This window comes from Furipterus horrens, unplaced genomic scaffold (assembly GCF_987537825.1).
Source record: "Furipterus horrens unplaced genomic scaffold, mFurHor1.1.pri manual_scaffold_17, whole genome shotgun sequence".
Lineage (NCBI taxonomy): Eukaryota > Metazoa > Chordata > Mammalia > Chiroptera > Furipteridae > Furipterus > Furipterus horrens.
Window position 1 is genome coordinate 7,313,759 of NW_028327187.1, and position 24,826 is coordinate 7,338,584.

Here is a 24,826-nt window from a genome sequence, read left to right on the forward strand (position 1 = left end):
GTTGCCCTTCAGAAATGAAGGTCCAGGCACCGCATCACGTCAAGAACCACAACCACCTGAGGACAAGGGAACGCTGAATGGCTAGTGGAAGAAGGTGGTTATGAATACCAGCTATGATCATGTGACCAGTCACAGAAACGAGGACTGTAATTGTCATGACTATTTCCTTCTTATTCTGCTGTAAGTGTGTTTGTGTGGGTGTTTCTTAAAGACTGTTTTTTGATGAGATGAACATTTTAATACATACAGGAAAGCAGATTGCTCTCTGTAATGCAGGTTGCCCCCATCCAATCCATTAAAGGCCTGAATAGAATGAAGACTGACCCTCCCACAGGTAAGAGAGAATTCCCCAGCAGACTGACTTCAGACTTTGTCTCTGCAACTTTGGATCTTCTCCTTGGTGGCCTTCTAACTGGAATGTTGGGTTCCTCTGGGTCTCCAGCCCATTGACCCTTGGCAGATCGAACTTGCCAGCCTCCACAATACTTTATAATGATTCTCTTTATTGTGTATAGAAATACAAATATGTGTTGTTGCTGTTTCCTTGGGGAACCCGAAGACAGACTGGCAAAGGGGGACTGATTTCAAATTAGAGGAGATCATGTGTCTCTCCCTATGAAAGGTAAGAGCTGAGGGCAAGACTGGGGGTGACTACTCCCTGTACCCCAGAGCTCAGCACAGAACCTGGAACAAGGCAGGCACTCAATTAATGCTTATCAAGTAGATGATAATAAATTAATTAACTAAGCAATCAATTCTAGGCAAACTCTTTGACTTCAGAGAGCTCTGCATCTGGCCAATGCCCCCAATACACCTGCATGCTTCTTTAAGGAGGTTGTAGTTTCGTTTTCGTTTCAGCAGCCGTCCATCTCGAGAGACGATGGTGTAGCTTCTTAAGAGTCTATCTGCACCGCCGAGAATGGCTGTGCAGTCCGACTCAGGAGTGACACGGTATCTGTCTCCTCCCGTGTTGAATCGACATCTTGCGATGACGCTGGAGTGTCCTCTCCAGTGAAGCTGAAGCTACAGAGCCTGGGCAGGGTGATATGGAGGGTCTGCTGTTGCCCATGCAGCAGACCCCCCCTCTCTTCGCAGCTGAAGGGTCCAAGGGAAAGACGGAGTCAATACAGCTTGGCTTCAGGTGCGCCGCAGGAGTTGCCGGTGTTGACTACAACGTCAAACCGCCTTAGGGACTCCGGCTCCGGATTTTCTGTCGGGGTTTACTCCCTTAGCCTTTCCCCTGAAGAGGTATGCCGCAAGGCAGCGGAGGTTTTTTGGAGTCAGAGTTTTCCTTCTCTGATGTGCCCTGACTGGAAGATCGAACCAGCGACACTTAGCTCGCAGGCCGACGCTCAATCCACTGAGCCAAACCAGCCTCTGTTGGTTATAATAAATATAGTTTATCTAATCAACAGAAGAGCACTGACTCGAACCCTGCTGCTATCTGATTTCTAGCTTTAAACTGATTTGGAACTTCTCTGGGGACTCCAATGGTGTCACTATAGATATGAGGAGGTTGTAGAGCAGGAGATTATTCCATAATCCCATGAAATTCTATTGGCTGTGCTACCTAGAGTGGGCCTGAAGCCACAGCGTAGGAAACAGTTCATCACTTTCTGGAGAGTTAGATAGGTCAATAGAAAATAGGGGTCTCAACCCAAATATAAAAGCCGTTTTATCACTGGCATCATAATAAATGGAACCAACTTTCAGTAGTGAGGTACTTCGCCTCTCTGCCTCCAGAAACACGATACCCAAGTCCTTTCAGAAGCTTTCATAGAGCAGCAGGAAGGATGTCCCAACAATCTGCCTCGGTTACCTACCAGAGTATCACTACTAATCTTCAAGATGTTCTAAATTAAGTTCTTCCGAACTGTAACAAGAGCAAATGTCTACTGGGCACACAGCACACGCCAGATTCCTTGCTTAGTTATTTGCATATATTAATTTATTTAACCATCATAACAGCCCTAAGCAGTAAGTGCTATTATTATTCGTCTTTTATAGAAGAGGAAACTGAGATACAACAAGGTGAAATAATTTGTCCAAGGTCACACAGGTAAGAAGTAGCAGACCTAACATTCCTGCACAGGCTGTCTAGCTCTTAATCCTGATGCTCTTATTGTATACTAGTCACTTTGCTTAGAGAGCAGGCCCCAAACCCAGCTGCCATCATGCAGAAACCCAGCTCCACCTTGGGTTCCTGAGTGAGGTGTATCTGTGTCTGAGGGGAGGAAGGAAAGGGGGTGGAGCTGTGCTATGCAAAGCTATCTTGGAGCCCAAGGAACAATACTCATCCTGTCTTTATATAAATTTTTGATGCTTTGTTAAATGTGGATGTTTGCACTAATTTCAATTTTTAAAAATGTATTGAAATGTGATTTATCCCGATTACTAAGTATTTTGGGCCCTCCTTTAAATTTTGCGCCCAAAGCAAGCGCTTCACTCACCTCACAGGAGCCCCAGCCCTGGGAGTAAGTGGGGCAGAAGGAAAAGAACCAGGCAATGGTGGGCCCTGGCTCTATGAGGACAGCTAAGGGGACCCATGTGGCCGCTAGATCACGCCTTTGTTGAGGCTGATAGGATCCCCGAGGGCATCCAGTTAAACTTTCCTGTGTCCTGCAGAAGAAACTAAGGCCGAGGGCTGGGAGAGGAGGCCTGCAGGTGACCCAAGGGCAGGGACAGGGCCCAGGGCCCCTGACTCCTCATTTGTACTCCTCCTGGGACCTGCGATCACAAGGGGCCTTTGAGTCCTGTGGCATCATAAACGTAAGGAAGTGTTTGGTCTTTGTCCCTTGTTCCTGGCAGGAGAGTTCCTAAAACCCTTGGAATATTCGGAATGACAAGAGTACCTTTTTCAGGCTAATGATAAGTGATGGATGGGGGTCCCCCAGGAAGCTTCTGGATGGGGGCAGGTCACCAGAAAGACCAAACCACGTGCATAGAGTCAGAACTTTCAGCCCCCCGCCCCCCAGCCTCACGGAGGGGAGAGGGGTCTCAGACTGAGTTCAGTCACCCAAAACCAATGATGTAATCATTCATACCAACACAGTGAAACTTCCAAAACCCCCCTAAATAGCAGGGTTCAGAGAGCTTCCAGGTTAGTGAACACATTGAAGTGCTGAAAGGAGAGTGTGCCCAGAAAGGGAAAGGAAGCTCGACATCCCTACCCCTGTGCCTTGACCTTTACATCTCTTCCATTTGCCTGGTCCTGGCTTGTATCCTTTCTAATAAGCCAGTAATAGGAAGTAAAGCCCTTTCCTGATTTTGTGACCTGTTCTCGTGAATTATCAAACCTTCCAGGGATACTTGGAACCTCCAAATTTGTAGCCAGAAGTGTGAGTAACCTAGAGAGCCGATACTTGTCTGCAGTGAGGGCAGCCTTGCGGGACTGATCTCTTAAACCTGTGTAGTCTGAGGCTAATGCTGTGTACTTTTTGGTTAGAATTAAATTGTAGGAACCTGTCTGATGTCAAAGAATCATAGAATTCATTGGTATCAGGAGCAGAACAACAACAACAAAAAAACCCAAACCTCTCAGGTTTTTACTCTGGGCAGGCTGGAGTTAGAAACCTCTATCTGTCTGACTCCAGAACCCAATTTATGAGCCTTATGGCAAGTGGCTCGGCAAGGAAAGGTCCTCTAGGAAAGGGGCTTCTGGGACAGTGTGGTTCATCTACTTCGAAAGCTATTAGTGAGCTACAGTGATGACCGGAAGCATGACAATTTCATGGTACTTACGTGACTCCTAGCTCTGCGTCCCCCACCGTCTGAAGCCCCCATAACAGGTAGCCCAGGGTAAGGCTGGGAAGAGCAGTCTCTATGGATCCTACCCTCCTGGGAAATTGCAAATGGTGCGAGATCCTTCAGGTCTCTGGATAGCCTATCTCTGCCCTCCGAGCAAGGAAATGAAAGCTGCTCTCCACGCTGAAATTTTCTCCAACTCCACATTCTTCTTGAAATCCCCAAGACCTCAGAGCTTCAGAAGATGATTCTCACTCTGGCACTTCCTGAAACTTTCCGGTTGGATGTCAAGCGTTATCAACCACACTGGGGCCCCTGCCCTTTAGGGATCTTTTGAATTTTTGCCAAGTTGTCTTTGTTAGGGCCAGAGACCCCACGTTGCCTGCCCTGTAACCTACCACCTGAGTCAGGCCTTGCAAAACAGACTATGGCCAGTGGTCACCGTGTTCTCGGGAAATGTGGCCTGCAGTCGCGCAGGACCTGAGCCACCACCTGTGCTGAAACAAAGGGGCTCTGCGACACCAGCCCTGCACCCTGCACCTGCCTACAAGGTTCCCCAGTAACAGAGGCGACTAAGGTATAGCCAGCGTCTTGCTGAGAGGTAATTACACCCCCATGGGCCCTTCCGCTCTCCCTTAATCATTTACCGCAGGTCTCCTGACAGCCATCCCTAATCAGGGGACATTGCTCTTTCGCAAACACCTATACCTTGGACTCTGGAGCCGACCAGCAGGGTGACCCATCCCCCTGAGGGTCTGCTCCACGCCTTAAAAATCCCTCTGTCCCTTGTCCCCTTGATGCTGCGGTCTGCTCAGACTCAGCCACCTGCCTGAACCTCCCTCAGTAAAGGCTTTGAACTGGTCCACCTGACTCCTCCCTTTTTCTGGGCACCAACCTGTCTTCACATGTTTAGTCTCTCTTGGCCTGGAAAGAGGTCTCCAGCCCTATCCTTCTCGGCCCTTCTACCTGTTTCAGATCTCTCAATCATTTTTTTAGATCACATTCTTTGTGATTAAGGATCAAGTCTGTTTCCTTGACTTCTAACAGGATTAAGCAATTCTATAGATACGGGTCCAAGCCTTTTTCTTGAGATGTATCACAATGCTCTGATTCCTCATTGGTTTATGGTTCACCCAGATGTCTGTTTAAATTCTGTATTCCAGAAGCCAGCTCAGTTCCTAGAACACAGTCTCTGTTTTCTGAATGAATAAGAGAATAAACAAACCTACTGGATGACTTAGAGAAAACCATTTCACTTTCCTCTAAATTTGCAAGATTCAGAACAGGGATCATGACTGGTGACTTTTAGCTTCTGGGAGAAATTTTGTTTGGTGTTTTGAATAAAGACACATGAGTGTCGCAGAAGAGCAAACCAACCAGAGCAATGTCCCCTGATTAAGGATGGCTGTTAGGAGACCTATGGTAAATGACTAAGGGAGAGGGGAAGGGCTAATGGGGGTGTAATTAGCTCTCATCAAGGTGAGCCAACAATATTTTTTTCCTCAGAGTGCTGGGCTCGGGGCACTGGTCTTGCCTGCAGTGTATCCTCCCCCCGCCCAGAGCTTTCTGAGTTGGTAAGCTGAAGCCCCGTCATAGCGTGTTTTCCTGGCTGAGATCACCAGCTGATGTTCAGTCTGGTGGGGGTGGCGAAGACAGAATATGGTCAGATTTACATGCTTTAAGACCTACTGCAGATATTCTGCCATCTTCCCCAAATGAGAAGACACATCAGGACACTAGGCTTGGAGCTGCAAGAAGGTCCACCCTGACTCTGTTATCAACTTGCTTTTTGACCTTGGGGAAGTCCTTTCTTTTCTCTCAGCTTCATTTTCTCCTCTGAAAAATGGAGATAACACAGTCTTCCCAGGGTAGCTGTGGGATTTAAATGGTACTGCATGTTTAAAAGTGCTCTCTTAGCTCTGAGGTAGGCACACATGTCAAAAGTAGCTCTCCTTGACTCCTGGTGCCACTCATAAGAGACACGCTTGAACTGAGCAGTCCTAGGGGACCAGGGGAGTGATTCACTCCTGGCCATAACACCTACCATCTTTCCAGGCCAGTGCCCTCTGCTCTGCCTATTTAATCCCTTGCCATCCTTCAGGGCCCAGCTCAGATTGCACCCTCTCTGAGAAGCCTTGAATGTTGCAACCTGCCACTAAATTCTTCTTTTTAACTGATCTTGAATTAGTCCCTTGAAAAAGCATTTTGCTCCCAACTCTGGATTCTCCAGGGTTCTATAGGACAGATAGAGCAGAGGTCCTGCATCCTAATTTGGACTCACACGGAATATCTGACTGTACCATTTATCAGCAGGGTAACTTCACGTAAGTCATGGTCCCTCTTTGAGTCTCACTCAGCATTTTCATGTATAAAACGGGGATTGCATTTATTGACAGGGCTGCCATGAGGTGAAGTGAAACTTTGGATTTAAAAGCATTTTGTAAAATGTCAAAGAGATCAAAGCCATTACCATCACTATTACTATGCTATCATAGGAGAACAAAGGGCTGAGTAGGGCTGTAAAATAGTTGCTTAAGCATCTGAACCCCTGTGGATGCCATAGAGCAACCCCCAAAGATTTTCTTGGTGATACCCATCACTCCCCTAAAACCACTGAGTATAGATACTATATCCTTCCAGAACCACTTCCCTGGATTTCAACTCTTGGGGCCTTTCAAAGGCTGGCTTCCCCAGGAAAAGGGTCTTATTGCAATTGACTAATGGCTGTTTTGGAGTACACAAAAATCACTGATCAGGACAATGCTGATCTTTTGCTCTCTGAGTAAACAGAGACCCAGCATGGGGACCTGGCTGCAATAACATAAGTGCCCAGACCTGCCTGTCGTTGCCCTTTCACTCGGAGGAATGGATCAACCTGAGTCTGGACCAGGGACCTCAAGTGTGGGGAGGCTGGCAAGAGGACAATCGAGCAAGGGTAGGAAGCAGAAGAAGGGCAGCCCAGCGCCATAGACCTTGGCCTCTGGGCCTCACTTTGCAGTTCCCAAACTAAAACTAATAAACACAAAAACCCATCAACTTCAAGGCACATCTCCCTGGCCAAGAGTCTCTAGATGGTGACTGTCATGAGACAGGCCTGAACTGCTGGGGCTAAAAGCCTATTTCTGAGCAGAAATACTCTGGTGGGAAGGTGGGAGTAGTGAAAGCTAAGCTACCAGGCTAGATCTCTCTGGGAGCTGCCATTGCTCACCAGGGTTTAGCCACAGAGCTATAGCCATATATGCACAAATGCACTTGCTCCCAGATAGACCAACTCATGCAGACACAGACACATCTGTACACACCCTCTAGCAAAAAGATGCAATCGGATAGACCCATAAATCCAAACACATACGAAAAAGCAAACCCAAGATGCACTCAGACAAAAGGATGGGAAATATACATGCACACAAACACAGGCACGCACACACATGCAGAGTTGAACTAGAAAATAAAAACCTTGCAGTCATACTCACAGACACCCATACATGCACCCCCAAGGTGTTTTAACAGGCATGTAGACAGGCAAAGGTGCAGCTATCGGCATACATGGGCAGACGCGCACATGCACAAAGATACAGCAAGAAAGCTACACTTACAAAAGTTCCCATAAATACTCAACAGACATAGCTGTGAACACACGGAGGTCAAGAAGCTGCTAACGCTGAACTCAAGCACTAGCTATTATGTTTGCATTTATGAAGCGTCTTCTCCAAGGGAATGCCCACAAATACGCTGCTGGTTAGCACTGCAGATGATCATGAACCTGTAGGATGTAATACAAGAAAACCAAAGTACCCAGGGTTTAAACGCTCACACCTCTCCCATCTGCCACAGGAAAGGAAGCAGCCACAGACAATGACAGTAGCAGCCTGCATGGAAGCCATAAAACATCCTGGTTCATCTTATGGAAAAAAAATTAACCTCAGGGAAAACAGGTGAATGCTCCCAACTTTGATGTCACTACGAAATAGCTCTAAACCCCATTTTAAAAACTCTTTTCATGGCATATGTTGGAAGCTCCAATATTTGCAACGTGTATAGAAGAAGGAAAGCTTAGAGAAAATAAGTGGTCCTGGAGGTCTGGCTAGTTCCAAAGGAAATGAGAAAGAGGCCTTACTTCATTAACTTTCTGGTTTCCTGCTCGCTGGGGCTTCCAGTATCCACCAATGTTCTTGCAGATTTCTAGTATCTTGGAGCCGTGGTCCAAGTTACCTGTGGTGAGAGAATACCCTTAGACTGAGTTCAGACCTGAGCTCATTTTTTTTTTTTTTTTTGTTATCCTCACCCAAGGACATTTGTTCATTGCTTTTAGAGAGAGAGGAAGGGGGAAAGAAAAACACTGATGTGAAACAGGAGCACTGATTGGTTGCTTCTTGTACATACACCAGTGATCACATGCACCCTGACCTGGGATCGAACCGGCAACTCAGTTATGTGCCCTGACTGGGAATCATACTTGCAACCTTTCAGTTACAGGATGATGCTCCAACCAACTGAGCCACACAGGCCAGGGCAAGAGCTCAGCTCCTTTTAGAGAGGCCTGGCTAATGGTCATCCTGGTCTACCTTTCAGGACCAGTAGGATTGAGGTGCATGGGGGGAATGGAAAGGAAGGTGATGCTTGTATAAGGCCAATCATGGGGAGAAAGGGGGCTGAAATTAGTCAAGAAGAAATCCAAAGCCAGTATCTTAAGTACCCTGGAGTTTCTTATATTACTCAGGGAATATCTTGGGAAAGAAAGAACCTCAGGCTCTGTCTGGAATTACAAAGTAAGAATTCCAGGTCTGGAAAATTCTCTAGTACTTGAAGTTTTAGATGGCATGAAGAGTTTGGTTACTTAAAATATACAAATATTGTCAAGACTTTGTTTTCACCAATAGCTTTGATTTTTGCCCCCAAATATAAAGAGTTCTAAATTTTTATTCTTTTCTGTAACCTACCTATTAAAAGGAAATGTGGGCAGTGGATGTGTTGAAAAATCAAAGAGTAGGAGGAGGAACTAAGGACATATCTAACCAGACCCAATCAGTAAGTGAAATCAGTATTCTCGGAACAGCCAAATAGCACTGCTTCCATTTCCGTACACAAGCACATATAAAAACCCAGCAACAGAATTCAGGTCTTCTGACACCTGGCTCACTTATCAAATGTGGCAACATGATACTATCACCAGAGAAATACTCAAATAATGGGTAAAGATATATCAGTTTACAGTATCCCTCTCTATATCGCGGTTCACTTATCGCGGCCTCACTGTATCGCAAGATTTTTTAAAATATTATATTTAATTATTTATTGCAGATTTTTTGCTCGATCATGGGATTTTGCAGTCCTGTATACGTCTGTTGTTAAAGTGACGTAGGTTTAAGAGTGTAGAATATGTTTAAGAACCTGAGTAGTGTTCATAAAAGTGTGGAGAAGGTTAATAAGGGAGTGGGAAAGGTTAATAAGGGACTGGGGATGGTTTATAAGTGTGTGGGAAGGGTTTCTGAAGCCTTAAAATATATATAAATACTAAAATAAATGTAATGTTCCTACTTCGCAGATTCTCACCTATTGCAGGGGTGGGGGGGTGTCTAGAACGTAATACCCATGATAAGTGAGGTTCAACCTGAATCTTCCCTAGGTCATAAGCTACATCCTCTCACTATTACCTACACAGAAGCCATTGTCTTGTTTAAGATTCCTTCCAACTGCTCCAAGGACATTGAATCAAGTCATGATAGGTTCTTCTAGCTATATCCTACAACGCTCTAGATCAGTAATTTTCAACCGGCATGTCACCAGAATTTTTAAAACATGAAATACCTGACTATTTAGACAGGTGAACTGATCTCTCTTCCCTGGACAACAGCCAACACAGCCACAGCTGTCCAGTGTGAATGAATTAAAATTGTACTTTTTGTTGTCAGATTGACAAAACAGATACTATATGTTTTGGTGTGCCGCATAATTTTCAGAATTAGTTTCTGTGTGCCATGAGATGAAAAAGGCCAAAAATCGCCGCTCTAGATCAACACCAACCCATAGCTGCCCCTCAGTGGAAAATGATCTGAATGTCAGTGCCGAAACAGGCCTCCGAGTCAGTCAAGCTTCAAGCGGTTGGAGCAGAGCTCAGCCAACGTGTACGATGATATGTGAGTGTGCCTGCAGCGGGGCTGCTTCAGAGATTCTGGCCTTTCAAGTAAAAGAATCCCCCGCCTATTTGATTTGGAAAGTCAATATTGAATTGTAATACTGGCATTAACAGATATTTATTGACTCTCAGCTAGAGGCATACCTCAGAGGTATTGTGGATTCGGTCTCAGATCACTGCAATAAAGCAAGTATCGCAATAAAGCAAGTATCGCAATAAAGCGAGTCAAGTGAGTCATAATCTTTTTGCTCATCGAGGCTCTTGCTTCCAATTTGTAAAAAAATGAAACATCTGTGAAGTGCAATAAAATGAAGCACAATAAAACGAGGTGTGTCTGTATGCAAGCGACCTGGATAGGTATAAGATACAACCCTACCTCTAAGTGGTTTAGTTTTATTGCCATTTTTATTATTCCAGCCTAGTTTTATAGCACTGCAGAACTTATAAAGCACTTTTATGTTTGTTAGCCCTTCTGAGACTTACAGCATTGACTATGACGCTCAAAGCATTACCCTAATATGACAAATAAGAAAACTGAGTCTCAAAGGGGTCAAGTGACTTATTCCAGGTCACACAGCTAGTTAGTGACAGAACCAAGATTCAAATCCAGGGATGTCTGACTTCCAAACTTTTGCCTTTGCCAGCACACCAAGCTGCAAGAAGGCAAACTTCACTGGCCTTCTAATTTTGCTCAGTAAGCGTTGAGTGAGTGGGTAAATGAATAATCAATAGTGAGAGGATGTAGCTTATGTCCTAGGGCAGATTCAGGTTGAACCTCACAGCAGTGTATGTTGAGTGTGCATGTGGGGGAAGTCTTTGGGCAGAGGGAACAAGGAACATACCATCGGGGACCGCCCCTGTATGTCAGGAACTGTGGCAGGGACGTCCATCGATTCTATTTCACTCATGCCTTGCCATGATACTGGGAGTCAGATGTTATACAGCTTCTCAATCCTCAGGTGGAGAAACTGAGGTCCCAGGAGGTTATGCAACTTGCCCAGGGTGGCAGAACAGAAATGTGAAGCTGGGTTCTCTCCGACTTCCAAGTTTTACACTCAACTCCAAGTATTCACACTCCACAAGTCTGCCTGGGGAACCTCCAGATCACAAGCGGAGGAAAAGGGACTACAAGGAGTGGGGGAAGAGAGAAAGGCAGAGACTGAGCCCCAGGAAACAGACGCAATTCCTTCGGGCTCTCCTCAAGACGGAGGTAAAGCAGGTACAGTAGTCCCTCTCTATATCGCGGTTCACTTATCGCGGCCTCACTGTATTGCGGGACTTTAAAAAGTATTATATTTAATTATTTATCACGGGTTTTTCACTCTATTGCGGGATTTTGCGGTCCTGTATACATATGTTGTTAAAGTGATGTACGTTTAAGAGTGTGGAATATGTTTAAGAACACAGGTAGTGTTTATAAAAGTGTGGAAAAGGTTAATCAGGGAGTGGGAAAGATTAATAAGGGACTGGGGATGGTTTATAAGTGTGTGGGAAGGGTTTCTGAAGCCTTAAAATATATATAAATACTAAAATAAATGTAAGGTTCCTACTTTGCAGATTCACACCTATTGCGGGGGGTGGGTCTAGAGCGTAATACCCACGATAAGTGAGGGAATACTGTACTACACATAATGGAAATGGGATCCTTAGATCCCATTGCTAGTAGGGTCGGGACATAAGAGGCACTGAATGGCAACTGGCTTCCCAAATGGGATCCTGATGTCATCGTCCTTTCTAGGACACGGGAGGCACTTATATTCCAGAGGTGAGAATGCCTGCTGAGGTGAGGACAGGACCAGTGCTAATCTCGGGGCACATTTCCCCACCCGTGGCCTATAAATAAATCCAGGGCAGCCCCCAAGGCAGAGATGATTAACCCTGGCTTGGCTGGGCCCTTTCCTGAGAGGGCTATCATCTACGTACTCCTGACCATCGGAAGGCTGCAGCGGCTCTCACATGCACTTGGCAGTCGAGTGGTAGCAGCTGCTACGAAGCCTCTGAATTGCCAGAGGTCGGGCTCACTTCCAAAAAGGGAGGGAGGGAACAGGGAAACAGCTGTGACAAGATACCTTGGCCTGTCCTCCCAGGGGATTGTCAGAGTCCCTTATTTCCAGGCAGAGGGCTTGGAGAATGTGGCAAGCACCTGCTGCTCCCTTGATGATTGGTTGGCATCCGCCACCTGCAGTTTCCTCAGGAGGGGAGGATGTGGCTGGCAATCCCAAGAGAGGGGAGCTTGAATGGAACTCAGCCTTGGCATTCTAACATTTAAGGCTGCTCTAGAACTGGAGTTAAAACCACTCTTTAGCATGGTGGAAAGTCAGGAGGTTGAAGCCCTAAGTCATAATTCTGTTATGAAGTGAGTTATGATCTTGGGCAAGTCCATTCCCGTCTGAGACTGTTTTCCCATTCATAAAACAAGAGGGCCCTCGAAGGACCCTCCTAGTTCTGACAGAGAAGAATTATTTCCCTCTTTTCATAATTCTTTACTCTCCTTTTACCACTTTCCTGGCTTCTGGATATTTCTGAGGAAAATGATGCTACAACAGAACCAAGCATGTGATTTCTTCATGTCCTAACTTCCTGGAAAGCTGGCAAGGAGTTGCAGTGTTAGAAATAAGCTCCGAGTCAAAGTATCCCACACATCCTCCACATGGGAAGTAAGGAGAATAAAAGAGAAAAGAATTAGCAAGTCTAGGGAAGCCTTTGTATTGCCAGAAACTCTGGGGCATGGGAAAGTGAAACCAGAGCTTATAAACTAGACAGCTTCAGAAAAAAATGTCTCAAGGTCTTGTGTGCTCGCATGTATGTGAACTCTGTTTCTGTAAAAATGACTGGGGTAGGGCCCAGGGGCTTTTAGGGTATGGTGTTATGCCCACAGCCAAGACAGCAAGGATGCTCTCAGATGTAACAGAAGACAGAGCTTTACTTTTGAGTAACAAGTATGGGACCCGTCCCATTGAGACAAGGAGGGTGTATATATAAGGACATTGTGCAGCCCTCGCTGCTGTGGCTCAGTGGATTGAGTACTGGCCTGCAAACCAAAGGGTCGCCGGTTCGATTCCCAGTCAGGGCACATGCCTGGGTTGCAGGCCAGGTCCCCAGTTGGGAGCATGTAAGAGGCAACCAATCTCTCACACAACAATGTTTCTCGGTCTTCCTTCCTTCCCCTCTCTCTAAAAACAAATAAAATCTTTTAAAAATAACACTGCAGAGAAAGTGTAACAGAGCGGAAGGCCCTCTCCAACAGTCCCCACAGCCCATGGTTTTGGGGATGGGGGACGGGAGATAATACAGCTTTTAGGGTACTTTGTATATCTATGGCAGGCTGGTAGCTAGATAATAGCTGTGCTACTGCCGGGGTAAAAGGCCAGTAAAAGAGAAGATGATACGGTTTAAGATACTTTGCATATCAATGACAAGGAGATAGCTGAGCCTTTCCAGAAAGGAGGCAGTGTGGCCTCCGGAGTAAAAGGGCTGATGATACAGCTTAAGATACTTTTCATAACAATGAGGTATGGGGCTCCGCGTCAGCATTTAAAATAAGGGGGGGTGCATAAGGAAGCGCCCCATCCACCATAAGAAGAAGCCTGATGGAGCAGCAGGTTGTAGCAGCCATGTGAGGCGAAGCAGCTGTGCAGTTTGTAGTCAGACCCGGCCATGCGGCCCGGGCCAGTAGGAGAGCAGGCTCGCTGCTGCTTGGATCGTGCCCGCTCCCGCTGACTCCGAGGCCACCAAGGACTCTGCCTTGCAGACGCGGACTCTATCTGGACCCTTGGAACTCCGGACATTATGGAAATGACTCCCTCTTAGGACTCGTGCCTTTCCCGAACTTCACCATGATGCAGTGTAACCCGGCACACGCTTTTCTGGACTGTTACACGGAGGCTGAGGACAACGTACCCCAGATCCTGGAGGACAGAGCTGGCAGACAAAGGAGGGGGAAGTACTGGGCTTGGTTTGGGCGTCTAGCCTTTTGGGGAGCAAGGGCAGTGCTGGGTCTCATGGGAGAACGGGGCCCCAAGCAGGAGTGCTCCCAGCGCCACCACAGGTTGGAATATTGTAAATAAAGAGCTGTTTTTCTCAACATCAATGGTCGGGTCGTACACCAAGGCACCACGGGAACAAAGCCCTGCTTTGCTTGGTAACAAAAGAGCATAGAAGGAACCGGAGAGTATGAGTCTTGGAAAGGATGAGGTATAGAGGGCCTGGAGTAAAAATGACACCTTGGGAAGATGAGATATTTAAGTGCTCAAAGTTAAAGGGCCCTCCAAGTGAGGCGGTTTGCATTTTAAAAGAACATGGAGAGGGAAAAGTCTACACCAAGGTATCATTAAAGGTGGACTTTCAGATACCAACGAGGAAGAGTATTGGGGCACTAGAGGGGAGAAGAGGGCAAAGGAGTGCAAATATGGACCACAGTATGAATGCCTGAGGTCTGCCTGGCATGTCCCACCTGCCACAGAAACCAGGGCATAAAAGGCATACCTGTACCAAGCTGCCTGGGTCTCCTCCAGCACACAGGATCCGGATCCAAGGGAGTGGTCCGTGGGACAGGCATAGAAGGACATTTTGCCAAGCGGATTTTAAGCGGTGGAGTTGGTGGTGGTGGTTCAGCTGGGGGGGAGAAAGCCTGCAAAGAAAACTAATGAGGATTAGTAAGTCAATGGACACGGGGAGTAGGTCCATACTTGGCTTAAACAGCATAGCTTTCCACCACCAACATCCAGGCAGGATTACAATATGCCATCAATAAATGCAAGCAGAGACCCAACCACCAACAGCCTAAAAGACATCAGGCAATTGATTTAAGGAAAGCAGCATCTATTTGTTTCTCCTTTCTGGGCATTTGTTGTGTTTTGTTTGTATTGGGATTGGGGGAGTAAGGATTCTGCACTTGCTACAGGCATTAACTTTTACTTAATGTGAGGCCTGGGTCAAATGAATTCATCATCTGAGTCTCCGTTTCCTCATCTGCATAAAAGGGACAGTGATAATACCTACCTTGTGGAGTTGCTAGGATGAGAATGTGAGATAATGCACATAAAGCTCATAATAAAGTACTTTGAAAAGTGTGTGTGTGTGTGTGTGTGTGTGTGTGTGTGTGTGTGTGTGTGAAAGACATTGAGACAGAAAGGGAGAGCAGGGGGGAGAGACAGAAACAGAGACAGAGAGGAAAAGCCCCTTGCCAACTGATCATCTTAAGACCAAGTACAAGTCCTCTTTTGATATTAACACAGCCAGCTGTTTCCATCCAAAATCCTTCTTTCTATTCCCAAATCCTGACCTCCAAATGGAAAGACAAAAAGGAACTAACATCTCCAAATTATCTATGGAATATGTGGTATGTATCAGATATCCTGCTAAGTATACTTATTTATGCTATCTCATTTAGTCTTTAAAACTAGTTCCTAAGGTAGATAGTAGCCCATTTTACAGTAAGGAAACCAAGGCTCAGAAAAGATGAATGAGTTTTTAGAGGTCACACAACTTTTAAATGTTAGGTCTATCTGACTACAGACCTGCCACACTTCATTTCCAGACAAGATAAAAGGAGTTCCTGGGCTCCTACATCCTCCAACTTCCTCCTTAACCCTGCTTAGCCACTATGAACACAGTACAGGTTTCCTCACCTGTATCATTCATCCCTAAGAAGATTGGATGTGGGGAGAAGTTTACAGTTTGAATCACACAGAGAAGGGTCTCTGCCCACTTGGTAACTCAATTTCCAAGGGCAGAGACCAGCTGCCAAAGTCAGTTCACTCTTCTTTGTTGTTGTTAAATATTTTATTTATTTATTTTTAGAGAGAGGGGAAGGGAGGGAGAAAGAGAGGGAGAGAAACATCAGTGTCCAGTTGCCTCTCACACACCCCCAACTGGGAACCTGGCCGGCAAACCCAGGCATGTGCCCTGACTGGGAATCGAACCAGCAACCCTTTGGTTTGCAGGCCGGCACTCAATCCACTGAGCCACACCAGCCAGGGTACTCAGTTTATTTTTATACACTGCAAAGGTTACTTACTGGGAAGTACTGAAAATAGAGCTTCAGATGGTACAGGAGACTGCACTGAATCTGTACGGATTCTAAGACATGGCCTCAAGCCTGCTTTTACCACTCTCCCTAATCCTGACCTATCTGTCTCATAGATGTATACACTCTTAGAGCTAGAAGCCTTCTTGTAGATCAAACAATCTTTGAATAGGGAAAAGAAACTGAGACCATAGGTCTTTGTGTCCAAGTTTTCCTTTTCTGGTAAAGATAACAGTCATTGGATTACAGCCCATCCTAATCCATTATGATCTCACATTAGACAATCCTTTCCACCTTCAAAATTCGATTGCACTTGACACCTGTCAAGACCATAACCTTGACACGGAAATGGGGAAGATATTTGTTTTGACATTCACCACACACCTGTCAGCATTTAAAAGTTGCAGTGTTCTGACTGGTGTGCCTCAGGTAGACTGAGTGCCAGCCTGGAAACCAAAGGGTTGCCGGTTCAATTCCCAGTCAGGGCACATGCCTGGGTTGCGGGCTGGGTCCCCAGTTGTGAGTGTGCAAGAGGCAGCCACACATTGATGTTTCCCTCCCTCTCTTTCTCTTCCCCTCTCTCTATAAATAAATAAATAAATAATCTTGAAAAAAAGAAAAAGAAAATCTACTACCCAGCTGCCCCAACTGGAGCCCCTGTGGCATTGACTTCACAACTTGGTGTGTCCAGAAACACCTTGATGTAGTATCCATTTTTGGACTTTCCTCTTCTTTGTCCAGTGTCCCTGAGGCTCTGGACAACAGAACTCACAGCAGGGTGGCAGCTTTGCTCACTGAGGTAGTGCTCCGCCCACCCCTCTGTTGCAGTCTGCCAGGGGGCCACTAGGAAGGAGAAGCTGAACCCACAGTGTGTGCCGGGATTAATTGCATGCGGGGTGAGGACAGAGAGGCGAGGCCAGAATAGCTGGAAATCTGGGTGCACCTGACTGTAGTTTCCTTCACAGCCAATAGGTTGTGCCAGCAGCTTTGATATGTACAACAGCTAAGAGACCAAAGAGACTGGGCTGAATAATTCTCGAATGATTCCACAATGGAGTGTAGATCCGGCCCTGACATAAGGGCCAGCATCTCTGTGTCCTGATCCTGCCTCTACCACCCACTCACTTTGTATCCTTAGCCAAAGCCCAGCTTCTTCAGCTACAGTACGTGGACAACAGGCACTGCCTTAGCTGCTCGTGAGTATGGTTATGGGTATCATTTGTAGGCAGTAGGTTATGGTATCAATACAGCAGGCATACTGGGGGCATGAAGTGAGAACAGAAGTAAAAGCACATAGTAGGTATTCAATATATCTATGTTTTCTTTCTACTCTAGGAAAGAAGCAGGAAAGACTTCTTATTTCAGTTGACAGATGAAGGAAACAAAGAATCAAAGTGGTTCAATGAGTAATCGAAAAATCACATATGCGGCCCTGGCTGGGGTGGCTCAGTGGATTGAACACCAGCCAGGACACATGCCCGGTTGCGAGCCAGGCCCCCAGTTGGGGGTGTGCAAGAGGCAGCAGATTGATGCTTCTCTCTTTATCCCTCCCTTCCCCTCTCTCTAAAAAATAAAGTCTTCTTTAAAAATTTTTTTAAATGTTTTTTTAAAAAATCACATATTCAATAACATGAAAGCGCTAGAACCTTGAAACTAAGCATTTTGACCCCAACTTCAATGTTTTGTTTGTCATATATCAGGCCTCAAATCCCTCATCTGTCATAAGAATAATAATAATGGTGACAATTATAATTAGAGTAGTTTTGGAGATGTTTTTATATATGGGAAAGCATTCTGTGGAGGATAATGTCCTGTACAAATGTAAGGAATGCTTACTATTATTCCCCTTCCTGTCTTAACCTTTATTTTACTAATTCTCACGAAGGTGTTAACTAATGACAGTCTTGAGGTACAGTCCCTTCCTACGGCATTTGTTTTTAATAACACAAATAGCTAACCTCTGTTGTGCAGTGACTCTTAGTCACACACTGTTATATAAGCACTTAAGTGTCGTTAGTCATTTCATCTTCGAACAGCCCTGTAAGGTAGGTATTATTATCATACTGATTTTAAAGATAGCCCCTGACTTCATAGGGTAGTGTGATAAAACAAGTTCCTACAGGGAAGATGCTGAGAACAGCGTGCGGGTACATAATAAGCAGTATGTAAATGTTAGCTAGAATTATTAATATTACTCTCCGCGGTTTCTTAGTGCAAGGAATGAGGCGCAGAGAACTTTGAGTCCCTGCTGACGCTTGAGAAATTCCCCAAATGACGGGCTCTTCAGAGACCACATCCCAGCCTACTGACATCATGCCTTTGAAGCTACACCATCTCCTGGGTTACCAGAGCAGCCAGAGGCTTGACCATGGCCAATTCTGTGCCAAAACAGCTAGAGTTTTAGGAGCCACTTAGCTGTGGAAGATTGGGTGAATAAACCTGAAAAATAAAATAACCTGGAGGAACCTAACTGAACGCGTTTCCTTGGGAAACACAAAAGAACCAGGTTTTCCACCTCCATTTTGCATATGATCCATTGCAATCTTGTGACCTTTGCTACTTATACAACGTATTGCTTTCATATCCATTATCTCAATTTAACATTATAACAGACCTGCAGGTGCGTGAAGAAAGGATGAGGAGTTTTAGTTAGCAGAGAAGGGTGTTAAAATCCAGAAAGAGAAGGACGTTTGTCAGCAGCGTTTGTGGCAGAGGCAAGACTGGAACTCTGAACTCTGGGGACCAATGGAATTCCACTTTTTTGTGTGTCAGAGGAAATTGTTTCCTTTCTGCAGGACTCTGTGCCTTCATCATCTGTAAAATAAAGTGACTGGAACTACGTCAATATGCCCTGACATTGAGCTTTCCTACTCCACTTTGCTTCTTCCCTGCACTCACGTCTGGGTTGGTGTTTATACCCTAAGGAAAAGATAACCAGCATCTGCCACCAACCAGCAGAGGGCACAAGAAGCCTGCTAAGGAGAGCCATTCTGCAACAAGCCACTGGGTGGCAAGGAGCTTCCCAAAGGACTCAGGGAAACAGTAACAGGCTTGGGTGGGAGGAAAGAACTAGAGAAGAGGGCAAGAAGTAAAGATCCCCGGGAACTAACTGTGCAGCCTCTGGTTCAAATGAAGGAACTGAGGCCCGGAGAACCAAAGGATCCATCTCAAGGTCACAAAACAAGTAGGAGGTAGAAATGAGACTACAGGCGAGTTTCCTGACCTCAGGCAATGCTGCTTCCACCCCATTAACTAACTGCTGCTACAGGACTGACTTGGATTGTCCCTCTGGCTGCGTGTTGTTCGCAGTCATTAATAACTTACCAAATCTCAATAATAACAGTAACAGCCACCACATTGCGGAGGCACACAGTATGGCGTGAACGGTGCTACGCCTGGGCACCTGACACCCTGTGGTTCCTTTGATTTCCCACAGCAGCCGTCCTAGGTAGGCAGCGTTTGGTCCCGCTTCACAGATACGGAGAGAGCAGCTCATACACAAGCCTCTGTGACTCCACTGCCTGTGCTTTTAGAGCGCCCACAAGGCATCTCCACGGCTCAGTCCACACAGCCCCCTAGCAAGATGACATATTCCTCCGTAAACCTTTTCCTAGCGACTGGCAACCTCGGACACGCAGTACCCAACTGTAATTATCAGCTAATGGGATCATTAGGTACGTTCCTTTGCTTTCTTGATTGTTGGGCTTAAAACCACTGAAATGAAATTTACTTCCAGTATTTTGCCAATTATTATGTCCCTACAGCTCACCGACAATGATATATGTAGAAAGAGAATGCTAGGAAACATATTAATGTCCTTCTCAGAAAAAGTGGGCTTATTGCTTATGTCCTGACGGGGTCAAGTTCTCTGAAAGTGGGATGTGAGGGGTGACAATACAGGTCAAGAACTATCAAGCTAGACCACTCCACCACCACCACCAGCAAGAAGATTTTTGCCCTGGCTGGTGTGGCTCAGTAGATTGAGTGCCAGCCTGCGAACCAAGGGGTTGCTGGTTCGATTCTTAGTCAGGGCACATGCCTGGGTTGTGGGCCGGGTCCCCATTTGGGCACATGTGAGAGGGAACCACACACTGATGTTTCTTCCCCTCTCTTTTTCCTTCCCCTCCCCTCTCTCTAAAAATACAAAGGAATAAAATCTTTAAAAAAAAAGAATTATTTTAATTAACTAGCATTAAAAATACTTTGCCCTAAAATGACTGGAGAAACTATATAGCACACCCTGTTATGAAGACATTGTTAAGTGTCGAAGCCAGATAGCCCCTTCTAGTGTTTGTTTATTCAACATTCCTCCTACGACAGTTTAGCACATTTGTCTTTCTGCATGAATGAGGGCTGCGGTAAGCATCTGCTTGTCGCCACTATAACCAAACTCCCTAAAAACTACAGACAGCTAGATGAAAGCACCAGACTTGGACTCAAAAGTGAGATTTGAATCCACATTCTATCACAATCCGTAGGACTTTGGATAAGTCACTCAACTTCTCTGCACTCGTTTCCTCACTGGTAAAATAAGCAACATCCCTCTCACCTCACAAGGTTGACATTAAGAATTAAATAAAAGCAATATGTGTGACAGCAGCTAACAAAGAGGATGGATATAAAGCTACCTGCCACTCAATGAATGCCGGGTGACAAATGTTACCGGGCTGTCCCCTGCCTGCATTCTTCAGGTCAAATAACAAATGTTAGCAGAAGGTACTGGAGATCCCTGAGACACCAGGACAGCCTGTTCTCCTCCACAGGGAAACCAAGGTGCAGCAAGATGAGGGGACGTGTCTCAGAGTCTGACAGACAATCGGGCACAGAGCTGGGACGCAGATCCAGCTCCTCCTGACACTCAGATTAGAGGCCTGTCCTTGTTACCAGTTTCGGAATTCAGCTCCGGTTGGTGGGGCAGGGCCGGCAAAGAGGGGAAATGTCCCACAGGAGACTATGGCTGTCTTGGGCATCGTTAAATGACCCTGGTCACTGTGCTGCCACTCCCAGAGCTTCGGTTTTAGTTCAAAGGTGAATCGAGGTGCAGCTACAGGATCTAAAGCCAAAGAAGGGCCAAGGGATTTAGGATCAGTCAAGTCCCATGTACCTTCCTGGCGGAAGCATTCCTTCTGGGACATTCCTGGTGGGAGTGGGGTTGTAAGGAGGGTATAAGGGTTTTGGTGACTGCTGCGGTCCGGAATGCTTCAAATGGTGATTTAAAAAGACAGCTCCCTCCTTACCTGAGTCCTGGAAACTTCAGTGCAGGCCTTGCTGGCTTCACTCTTGGCGTCTGCCGCCCCCATTTCCAAGTCAGACTTCCGGGGCTGCCCAGCCTGAGTGGAGCCGATGGGCGCCCCGCTGGCCTCCTGCTCCTCCGTCTTGCTGGGCTTCTCCTCTGGCTTCTCCAAAACAGCTACAACGGTGACCCTCCTGGCACAGGTGCTCAGCTCAGGGGACTCTCCGGCGCTGTCTTCCTCCTTGAGGAAGCTGACCACAGTCTCAGTGTCTTCCTCAAGCTCCTCAGAGGAGGAGGGCTCCCTGGTGAAGGCACCGCTGTAGTGGAAGCTGTAGCCTGTCTGCGGTGCGGGGTCCTCCTGGAATTCAAAGGCAGCGGAGGTCGATGCCCAGGAGAAGGCGGCAGTAGCGCAGGGGCCTTCGAGGTCTTGGCCGGACAGCTCCTCGCCCTCGGGGCTCACTTTGAAGCTGCGTGAGGCCTGTGAGGGCCTGAGAAGGTAGCGCTGGTGCGCCTCCATGGCACTGCCACACAGCGCAGCCTCGGGAGGGCTGCGGGGCAAGTCGAGCTGCAAGGAGGCCCGGGGAGTGGCGTTCTCCATGATGAAGCCTTCGCTGTCACGCACCCAGCAGGCCTCCTGGCGGCCGCGGCGGCGGGGGCGGCGGCCCGCCTGCGGCTCTTCCCGCGAGAATGCCCGCCACTTGCGGGCCACGCCGGCCATGTTGCTGAAGAACTTGACAACACCACCAAAAGGCGTGGCCTTGTCCCTACGCAGCTGCCCAGGACTTTCCTCATAGCCGGCTTCCACGTTCCCTTCCAAGCTGGAGCCCTCGAGGCTGACCTCGGGTTCCTGGATTCTGGAGCTTGCAGCTGACACACGTGGGGCCTCGGGGTCTCCAGAGGTGTTTTCCACATAGGTCTTGGCCCGCCTGCCCCCTCTGCTGCCAGGCTGCTCAGGGGCCTCTTCCTCACAGGGATCTTCCTCCACTTGGACGCCGGAATCTTTGAAGGCCAGCACTTTCTGGTGCACCCTGTTGGGGATGTGCACACGCCTCGGCGTGTCTGCGAGGAAGGGCTCCAGGCCCTCAATATGGCCGGCATAGGAATGGCGGAAGGGCTTTGGGGTCTCCTCGGTCTTCCTCATGCGGTGGCCACCTGGGGGCTCCTGGGGTCCCTGGGCCTTGCTGCTCTTAGGAGTCGTATTCTTAGAGCCCCCAGAGGAAGACTTCAGCTTCTTGAATGACTTCATTCGATCCATTAGCGTGACTTTGGGTTTCAACTCTGATGACTTAGAGGTGGCTCCCAGTAAAATCATGGACTGGGGTCGCTTCCCATGACCAGAGGCCCCCTTTCTGCGGCTCACAAAATTCCAGATCTTGTTGACTTTCGTTTTCTTCTTGCTTTGACTACTGTCTTCCCTGGAGCTCAAGTCACCCTGGCCGCTCTGCTCAGAATCCTCCAGTTCCACCTCCCCAGCCAGGTCCTCTACCTCAGAGCAGCTTGGGAAGGCCTGAGCCAGGTAACCATTGGGCACCAGCTCAGAGAGGGAGGCAGTCTGGCAGCCGCTGAGTGTCTCCATGGTCACAGCAAGGGGTGGGGCTGCCAAGGCACAGAGGGAGGCTTGGTCAGTGATTTCAAGCTGAAGGGGAGAGAGAGAAAAAGAGAGGGGGGAGAAGGGGGGAGAGGTCAGAAAAAGAAAGAGAATAGATAGAGAAGAGCCAGATGAGGCAAAGCCACAAACAGGTTTCGTTACAGACTTGTCATGAGCAAATATATAGAATATACTTTGTCATTACTGAGCCACCAGATCTTTAGGATCTGGATGGGAGGAGATCATAATTCATTTTGTATACTAAGAAAAGCTTTGGTTCTGCTTTAAAGGCAAATATACTGGAGAGGAATATAACTTAAAGCTGCTATTATCAGATCTTGAAAACCGAGCAAATATCAATATAATTTTTTAAGCAAAAAAAAAAAAATAATAATAATAATAAAACTAAAAGGTACCTCGGAAGTCCATCACTTCGATCCGTTCATGTCACAAGGCAGAGGGGGCACTGGAGATCCAGAGAAGAAACCTGTCTTCTCTAAGCCACAAAGCCAAGGAAGCAGCAGGTCGGAATCCAGCCCATGTCTCCCCCTCTCATTTGTTCTTCCATTCACTCAGGGAAGCAGCAAGCAGGGCCTTCTAGGTCACCCGTTCAGCACTCACCATCCATGTAGGTGCTGGATACTGCTGAGCTGAAACAAGAAACACACAGCTAGTCACTCGAGCTCACAGGTAACTGGGAGAGACTGGTTGACAAAAAAACGATTATGATACAGCCTTATCAGTGACCTTATAGAGAGGTATGGACAAGGGCAGTGGAAGCTTAGAGGGAAGCAAGGAGGGGGACCGTGGACTGAGGAGGTGTGGAAGAGGTGGACAGAGAGAAAATGAGGGCTCCCCGAGAATGTCTCTTGGAACAGCAGGGACTAGATCCATGAGCTCACTCCATCCAGGGCTCACTGTCCCTCTGCCCTGCACAACTGGAGAGCAAGGATTGCTAAGAGAGAGACAGGCAAGGAGGCAGGCTGACACTCAGGGGCTAAAAGGAAAAGGAAGGGAAGAAAGAGGAAAGTGGGCCGAACCCAGGGCCCCAAAGACACTTTCTGCCTTTTTGGTGGGTTTCCCAGGAGTCGGCTCACTCACTCAGAGTCTGTTTGTTCCTCCTTCTGTGCTCTCGTAACTTCAACTTGACCTGGTTCACACCTTCACTCTGGGTCCTGTCTGTTTTTATGTGTTGGACTCGGAAAAAAAATGTCAGATTGGAAGAAATGGGAAAGATCATTTAGTTTGGGAAAATGGAACCAAAAAGCAGCAGAGACTCGACCTAGGTCACACATCAAGCCAGTGGCAGGACAAGAAGAGAAGCGCAGTCCTCTGGCAATGAGTGCTACAGCTAGGAGAAGAGCAATGGCCATGAAGGGCCCTCACCTCTATCCCACACTCCCGACCTCAGCCGCGAGTTCTGTTCCTCCAAGGAGATTGTCGGTACAACTCAGGGCAATAACAATAGCTAACATTCATAAACGAGGCACTGCACTAAGTTCTTCTTTATCTACAATACTATATTCTCACAACAACCTTTTGAGGTGGATACTATCATTATCCCCATTTTAAAGATGCTTCAAATGAGGTGCAGAAAGACTGAATTATTTGCTTAGGTCTTCCACAGCCGTGACGACTCAAGTTCAAACTTGAGCCCATGCAGTGGTATCGCTGAGTCATAAGGCGCACAGAGGATGGGCCATGAACAAGTCTGCCTGCCTGCCTGCCTATCTGCTGGCTTCCTTTGGCAGCACCAGAGCAGAATTAGTATCCTAAAGAAAGGCGTCTGGACGCATTCTCAGTGCGGGGGCCAGAGTGGGCAAGGGGGCTTGGTGGGACATGACCACTATATCTGATAACCCTCTTACAGAAAGCTGTCCCAAACCAGGGAGCTGAACTCAAGACTCTGATGTTCCCCACTTTTCAACCTGGCCATAGCCCTTCCCCTTGGATTTTGCTCCAAGTATATCCCAAAGGAGAGCATGCCCTGAAAAGATCCAGTCTTAGCCTCTAAATACAACTAAAATAAAAAAGAATTCTGAGATTCCCCTAGTCCACTCCACCCGCCATTTCACAGGACAAAACTGAGGTACAGAA

General features: G+C 47.1%; 1 protein-coding gene across 1 annotated transcript in view; it reads right to left on the reverse strand.

The window, feature by feature from the left end:
- The window catches only part of ARHGEF9 (Cdc42 guanine nucleotide exchange factor 9), a 215,348-nt gene extending 191,988 nt beyond the window's left edge, over positions 1 to 23,360 (reverse strand). The window contains exons 1-4 of the mRNA XM_090263926.1: positions 23,146 to 23,360; positions 21,146 to 22,737; positions 14,366 to 14,510; positions 7,862 to 7,956 (exon numbers count right to left, since the gene is read on the reverse strand). Of these exons, the coding sequence (XP_090120052.1) occupies positions 7,862 to 7,956; positions 14,366 to 14,510; positions 21,146 to 22,737; positions 23,146 to 23,158 (1,845 nt within the window). The 5' untranslated portion in view covers positions 23,159 to 23,360. The remainder of the gene's footprint in view (positions 1 to 7,861; positions 7,957 to 14,365; positions 14,511 to 21,145; positions 22,738 to 23,145) is intronic.
- Between the last annotated feature and the right edge of the window lie 1,466 nt (positions 23,361 to 24,826).